The sequence below is a fragment of the Acipenser ruthenus genome, chromosome 30, assembly GCF_902713425.1.
Source record: "Acipenser ruthenus chromosome 30, fAciRut3.2 maternal haplotype, whole genome shotgun sequence".
In the NCBI taxonomy this organism is placed as follows: Eukaryota; Metazoa; Chordata; class Actinopteri; order Acipenseriformes; family Acipenseridae; genus Acipenser; species Acipenser ruthenus.
This window is the reverse complement of record NC_081218.1, coordinates 3,352,041-3,359,619: the sequence shown is the minus strand read 5'-3', so window position 1 is coordinate 3,359,619 and position 7,579 is coordinate 3,352,041. Positions and strand designations below refer to the sequence as shown.

The following is a 7,579-nucleotide window of genomic DNA, read 5'->3' as shown; positions in this document are numbered from 1 at the left end:
TAATAATAATAATAATAATAATGTTTTTGACCCTGGTTTAATTTGTAATATACTTTATCTGTGCTTTACAATGCTTCCCTATGCTTTACCAGACCTCTCTGTGCTTTACAATGCTTCCCTATGCTTTACCACACCTCTCTGTGCTTTACAATGCTTCCCTATGCTTTACCATAACTCTCTGTGTTTTACAGTGCTTCCCTATGCTTTACCATACATCTCTGTGCTTTACAATGCTTCCCTATGCTTTACCAGACCTCTCTGTGCTTTACAATGCTTCCCTATGCTTTACCAGACCTCTCTGTGCTTTACAATGCTTCCCTATGCTTTACCAGACCTCTCTGTGCTTTACAATGCTTCCCTATGCTTTACCAGACCTCTCTGTGCTTTACAATGCTTCCCTATGCTTTACCAGACCTCTCTGTGCTTTACAATGCTTCCCTATGCTTTACCACACCTCTCTGTGCTTTACAATGCTTCCCTATGCTTTACCAGACCTCTCTGTGCTTTACAATGCTTCCCTATGCTTTACCAGACCTCTCTGTGCTTTACAATGCTTCCCTATGCTTTACCAGATCTCTCTGTGCTTTACAATGCTTCCCTATGCTTTACCACACCTCTCTGTGCTTTACAATGCTTCCCTATGCTTTACCAGACCTCTCTGTGCTTTACAATGCTTGCCTGTGCTTTACCAGACCTCTCTGTGCTTTACAATGCTTGCCTGTGCTTTACCATACCTCTCTGTGCTTTACAATGCTTCCCTATGCTTTACCAGACCTCTCTGTGCTTTACAATGCTTCCCTATGCTTTACCATACCTCTCTGTGCTTTACAATGCTTCCCTATGCTTTACCAGACCTCTCTGTGCTTTACAATGCTTCCCTATGCTTTACCAGACCTCTCTGTGCTTTACAATGCTTCCCTATGCTTTACCAGACCTCTCTGTGCTTTACAATGCTTGCCTGTGCTTTACCAGACCTCTCTGTGCTTTACAATGCTTGCCTGTGCTTTACCAGACCTCTCTGTGCTTTACAATGCTTGCCTGTGCTTTACCAGACCTCTCTGTGCTTTACAATGCTTGCCTGTGCTTTACCAGACCTCTCTGTGCTTTACAATGCTTGCCTGTGCGTTGTTTTCCTTCTATAAGGATCAGCGTATCTGCTGCACGTTGTGCACAAACTTGGATGATGATGAGTTGGAGACTCGAGTCAGTCTCTTGTCTGTTTTCAGAGTACGCGTTCAAAGCCATCAACCAGAGCGGTCTGACCACGGTGGCGGTTCGGGGGAACGATTCGGTCGTCGTGGTGACGCAGAAAAAAGTCCCGGTAAGACCGAGCGCAAGTCGGGACACGAACACGGAGACGAGTCAGTACCAAATTTCCAAAGCGAGATTGCAGCTTTATTAAAACCAGCAATAACATTAAAGACACCATTAAATATAAAACGAAAACGTGTAGAAGACGATCTACACAAGACCAAGAACGCTCTGATTTAGCAGATGTGTTTCAAAGGGAAAATGCACTCCCCGGTTTCATAATACCTATGTTTTATGGTACTTATTTTTGTCACTGCTTTTTAAAGGAAGAATTAAAATGGCTTTTAATTATTTTACGGTATGCAATATACCGGGCGGCAGTGTGGAGTAGTGGTTAGGGCTCTGGACTCTTGACCAGAGGGTCGTGGGTTCAATCCCAGGTGGGGGACACTGCTGCTGTACCCTTGAGCAAGGTACTTTACCTAGATTGCTCCAGTAAAAACCCAACTGCATAAATGGGTTATTGTATGTAAAATTAATGTGATATCTTGTAACAATTGTAATTCGCCCTGGATAAGGGCGTCTGCTAAGAAATAAATAATAATATAAAGGGGCATTTTATCACCTTCGAGTATTTCTTTACATTGTTTTGTTATACAGTTTTGATATTTTTGTCAGTAAACCACTTGAAGGCGGTTTGTCAGAAAAGGCGCTATATAAGCAATAAAGACTGATTGATTGATTTTGATAGATAAGCACGTTATAGACATTGCCGCGGCGGGCACAGTGGCGCCCCCTATGGGTGATCTGGGAAGTGCAGTACTGTCTGGAAGCACAGCTGGCTTGTGGAGCAGAGCGTTCTTTATCAAAGCTTAGTGGTGGGTATGATGTTTTAAAAGTGAAATGCAAACTATCCGGTGAAACGCCTCGTCCCCTGTGTGTTTCTCGTTCTCAGGACAAGCTCCTGGACCCCAACACCGTCACCAACATGTTCCAGCTCACTGGATCCATCGGCTGTGCCATGACCGGGATGACAGGTGAGCAGAGGCGAGCCAGTGACAGAGAGAAGGGAAAGAGAGCCAGTGACAGAGAAGGGAAAGAGAGCCAGCGACAGAGAGAAGGGAAAGAGAGCCAGCGACAGAGAGAAGGGAAAGAGAGCCAGCGACAGAGAGAAGGGAAAGAGAGCCAGCGACAGAGAAGGGAAAGAGAGCCAGCGACAGAGAGAAGGGAAAGAGAGCCAGCGACAGAGAGAAGGGAAAGAGAGCCAGCGACAGAGAGAAGGGAAAGAGAGCCAGCGACAGAGAAGGGAAAGAGAGCCAGCGACAGAGAGAAGGGAAAGAGAGCCAGTGACAGAGAGAAGGGAAAGAGAGCCAGCGACAGAGAGAAGGGAAAGAGAGCCAGCGACAGAGAGAAGGGAAAGAGAGCCAGTGACAGAGAGAAGGGAAAGAGAGCCAGCGACAGAGAGAAGGGATAGAGAGCCAGCGACAGAGAAGGGAAAGAGAGCCAGCGACAGAGAGAAGGGATAGAGAGAGCGCGACAGAGAAGGGATAGAGAGCCAGCGACAGAGAGAAGAGAAAGAGAGCCAGCGACAGAGAAGGGAAAGAGAGCCAGCGACAGAGAGAAGGGAAAGAGAGCCAGCGACAGAGAGAAGGGAAAGAGAGCCAGCGACAGAGAGAAGGGATAGAGAGCCAGCGACAGAGAGAAGGGAAAGAGAGCCAGTGACTGAGAAGGGAAAGAGAGCCAGCGACAGAGAGAAGGGATAGAGAGCCAGCGACAGAGAGAAGGGATAGAGAGCCAGCGACAGAGAGAAGAGAAAGAGAGCCAGCGGCAGAGAGAAGGGAAAGAGAGGTAGCGGAGAGGAGAGGAAAGAAGGAGAAGAAACTGATAGGGTGAGAGGTATTTCTGTTCAAGTTTACCAGTACTGTGTGCAGCTAATGCTCAGGCAGTGACATGCTGTGATTGGGTGCTGAGCTCAGGTATCTCTGACTCTTCTCTGTCCAGCTGACTGCCGCTCCCAGGTGCATCGGGCTCGCTGTGAAGCCGCCGAGTGGAAGTACAAATTCGGCTACGAGATCCCGGCTGAGATGCTGTGCAAGCGCATGGCTGACCTGTCACAGGTGTACACCCAGAACGCAGAGATGAGACCGCTGGGCTGCTGTGAGTCTGTATACACAATACTGTACAACACACACTGAGACTCAGACACACACACTGAGACACACACACACACTGAGACTCAGACACACACACTGAGAAACAGTCACACACACTGAGAAACAGACACACACTGAGACGCAGGCACATACACACTGAGAAACAGACACACACACTGAGATACACACACACACTGAGACGCAGACACACACACTGAGACACAGACACACACACTGAGACACACGCACATACACACACACACTGAGACGCAGACACACACACACACACTCTGAGCCACAGACACACACACACACACACTGAGAAACAGACACACACTGAGACGCAGGCACATACACACACACACTGAGACGCAGACACACACACACACACTCTGAGCCACAGACACACACACACACACACACACACACACTAAGACACAGACACACACATTTCGCTTTGTAAAAGTAGAAAGTTAATTTATTTTAATTTTATTTTTTTAAAGGAACAATTGGTCAGGATATACCATAGTATAGTTCCATACATGACTGTGAGTGTCTGTGTATTTTCTGCATAAAATGAAGTCTCAAATTATTATTATTATTATTATTATTATTATTATTATTATTATTAATAATAATAATAATAATAATAATAATAATAATAATAATAATAATAATAATAATAATAGCAAACATTCTAAACCATTCAGCCTCTCTCTCTCTCTCTCTCTCTCTCTCTCTCTCTCTCTCTCTCTCTCTCTCTCTCTCTCTCAGGTATGATTCTGATCGCCATGGACGACGAGTTCGGACCGGTTCTGTTCAAGTGTGACCCGGCCGGCTACTTCTGCGGCTACAAGGCGACGAGCGCCGGGGTCAAACAGACCGAGGCGAACAGCTTCCTGGAGAAGAAGATTCGCAAGAGACCAGACCTGCCCTTCCAGAAGACTGTCGAGGTGAGGAGCACCTTACACTACAAACACCTGAGATTCAGCAAGGACTGAGCTGCAAACACCTGAGATTCAGCAGGGACTGAGCTGCAAACACCTGAGATTCAGCAGGGACTGAGCTGCAAACACCTGAGATTCAGCAGGGACTGAGCTGCAAACACCTGAGATTCAGCAGGGACTGAGCTGCAAACCTGTACACACCTTACACTGCAAACACCTGAGATTCAGCAGAGACTGAGCAGCAAACCTGTACACACCTTACACTGCAAACACCTGAGATTCAGCAGGGACTGAGCTGCAAACACCTGAGATTCAGCAGGGACTGAGCTGCAAACACCTGAGATTCAGCAAGGACTGAGCTGCAAACCTGTACACACCTTACACTGCAAACACCTGAGATTCAGCAGGGACTGAGCTGCAAACCTGTACACACCTTACACTGCAAACACCTGAGATTCAGCAGGGACTGAGCTGCAAACCTGTACACACCTTACACTGCAAACACCTGAGATTCAGCAGGGACTGAGCTGCAAACACCTGAGATTCAGCAGGGACTGAGCTGCAAACCTGTACACACCTTACACTGCAAACACCTGAGATTCAGCAGGGACTGAGCTGCAAACCTGTACACACCTTACACTGCAAACACCTGAGATTCAGCAGGGACTGAGCTGCAAACACCTGAGATTCAGCAGGGACTGAGCAGCAAACCTGTACACACCTTACACTGCAAACACCTGAGATTCAGCAGGGACTGAGCTGCAAACACCTGAGATTCAGCAAGGACTGAGCTGCAAACCTGTAAACACCTTACACTGCAAACACCTGAGATTCAGCAGGGACTGAGCTGCAAACCTGTACACACCTTACACTGCAAACACCTGAGATTCAGCAGAGACTGAGCTGCAAACACCTGAGATTCAGCAGGGACTGAGCTGCAAACCTGTAAACACCTTACACTGCAAACACCTGAGATTCAGCAGAGACTGAGCAGCAAACCTGTACACACCTTACACTGCAAACACCTGAGATTCAGCAGGGACTGAGCTGCAAACCTGTACACACCTTACACTGCAAACACCTGAGATTCAGCAGGGACTGAGCTGCAAACATCTGAGATTCAGCAGGGACTGAGCTGCAAACACCTGAGATTCAGCAGGGACTGAGCTGCAAACACCTGAGATTCAGCAGGGACTGAGCTGCAAACCTGTACACACCTTACACTGCAAACACCTGAGATTCAGCAGGGACTGAGCTGCAAACACCTGAGATTCAGCAGGGACTGAGCTGCAAACACCTGAGATTCAGCAGGAACTGAGCTGCAAACCTGTACACACCTTACACTGCAAACACCTGAGATTCAGCAGGGACTGAGCTGCAAACCTGTACACACCTTACACTGCAAACACCTGAGATTCAGCAGGGACTGAGCTGCAAACCTGTACACACCTTACACTGCAAACACCTGAGATTCAGCAGAGACTGAGCAGCAAACCTGTACACACCTTACACTGCAAACACCTGAGATTCAGCAGGGACTGAGCTGCAAACCTGTACACACCTTACACTGCAAACACCTGAGATTCAGCAGGGACTGAGCTGCAAACCTGTACACACCTTACACTGCAAACACCTGAGTGCCATGGTGAGAGTTATCAGCAGGCCTGCCCCACGCCCTCTGCCCTTTCTAGAACTCCGACGCTCATATCTCTCTCTCTCTCTCTCTCTCTAGCTGGCAGTCACCTGTCTCTCCTCAGTCCTCTCTCTGGACTTCAAACCCAGTGAGATCGAAGTGGGCGTGGTCACCACAGACAAACCCAAGTTCAGGTAAGTTCCCAGAATCCCCACTATCCCAGATCTCCCACTATCCCCAGTGACACTAGGTTCAAAAGCAGGTTTGTTTTTTACCCACAAACTCTGCTTGAACTGTTGTTGAAATAATAATAATAATAATAATAATAATAATAATAATAATAATAATAATAATAATTTGCACAAGTCCTATATTTTTACTAGTTCAGTTTGTTTCTGTGTAAGTGAAATAACAAGCCAGCACTGTAACAGTAACAACTAATAATAATAATAATAATAATAATAATATTACTACTCTCTGACAGGTTGCTGAGCGAGGAAGAGATTGAAGCTCATCTGGTGGCTATAGCAGAACGTGATTAGACACACACACAGACTGACAGACACACACACACACACTGAGACACACACAGACTGACAGACACACACAGACTGACACACACACACTGTCTGAGCCACACACACACTGTCTGAGCCACACACACACTGACAGACACACACACACAGACAGCTCCCCAACACATCCCTGCATACAAAAGAAAATAAAGCTTGCATTTCTAACATCAACAGTGTGTGTGTGTGTGTCAGTGTGTCAGTGTCTGTCAGTGTGTGTGTGTGTGTCAGTGTCTGTGTGTGATTGTGTGTGTGTCTGTGTGTGTGTCAGTGTCTGTGTGTGATTGTGTGTGTGTCTGTGTCAGTGTGTCAGTGTCTGTGTGTGTCAGTGTCTGTGTGTCAGTGTCTGTGTCAGTGTGTGATTGTGTGTGTGTGTGTGTGTGTGGGCATGTATTACTATCAATGTGCGCACAAAATTTGAGAAAATGTCCCCACAAAGAGAGTAACTCCTGAAAAAACAACGCTGTGGGGACGTCCTCACTTTATAAAAAACCTTTTTAAGAATTAAAATGCCTTAAAAAAAACAAAAAAGAAACGTGGCAAAATATTGAGTTTGTTGTCAAATTTCACTGTGTGGAGTTTCATCTGATCAAATATATGTGTGTCAGTGTGTGTGTCAGTGTGTGTTTGTTGCGATGCTTTCTTTTAAATACAGGATAACCCTGATTGTTCTGCACAGCTTCTGAGAGAAGACATTTTATTTAATGAACCTGACACCTTGAAACATTAGCCAATGGTTTAAGCTCTCTGGATTTTGCCAGGGCGTTTAACCACAGTCCAAAACAAGGCAGGTCAGATATAGGTGACAGCAGGGATGGCAACAAGACTCCTATTGCACAGCAGTGACACCCACTCCACGTTTCACAAACACTTTGATCAGCTCCAGTAAAACCAGGAGCGGATCAAACTTCTATGCAACGTTGTCCTGCGTGTGGGCTAATGCCTTGATCAATGCGCTCGGAGTTAGTGTGTGTGTGCGTGCATATCAAGTTATAGGATGATGTCACAGCTGCACCCAAATCC

At 46.5% G+C, this 7,579-nt stretch overlaps 1 protein-coding gene across 1 annotated transcript in view; it reads left to right on the top strand.

The window, feature by feature from the left end:
- LOC131702755 (proteasome subunit alpha type-6-like) overlaps nt 1–7,125 on the top strand; it is a 7,598-nt gene extending 473 nt beyond the window's left edge. Inside the window, exons 2-8 of the mRNA XM_059004805.1 lie at nt 1,227–1,321; nt 2,207–2,288; nt 3,253–3,408; nt 4,179–4,357; nt 6,084–6,178; nt 6,469–6,559; nt 6,670–7,125. Coding sequence (XP_058860788.1) covers nt 1,227–1,321; nt 2,207–2,288; nt 3,253–3,408; nt 4,179–4,357; nt 6,084–6,178; nt 6,469–6,526 — 665 coding nt within the window. The 3' untranslated portion in view covers nt 6,527–6,559; nt 6,670–7,125. The remainder of the gene's footprint in view (nt 1–1,226; nt 1,322–2,206; nt 2,289–3,252; nt 3,409–4,178; nt 4,358–6,083; nt 6,179–6,468; nt 6,560–6,669) is intronic.
- The last annotated feature ends 454 nt before the right edge of the window (nt 7,126–7,579 follow it).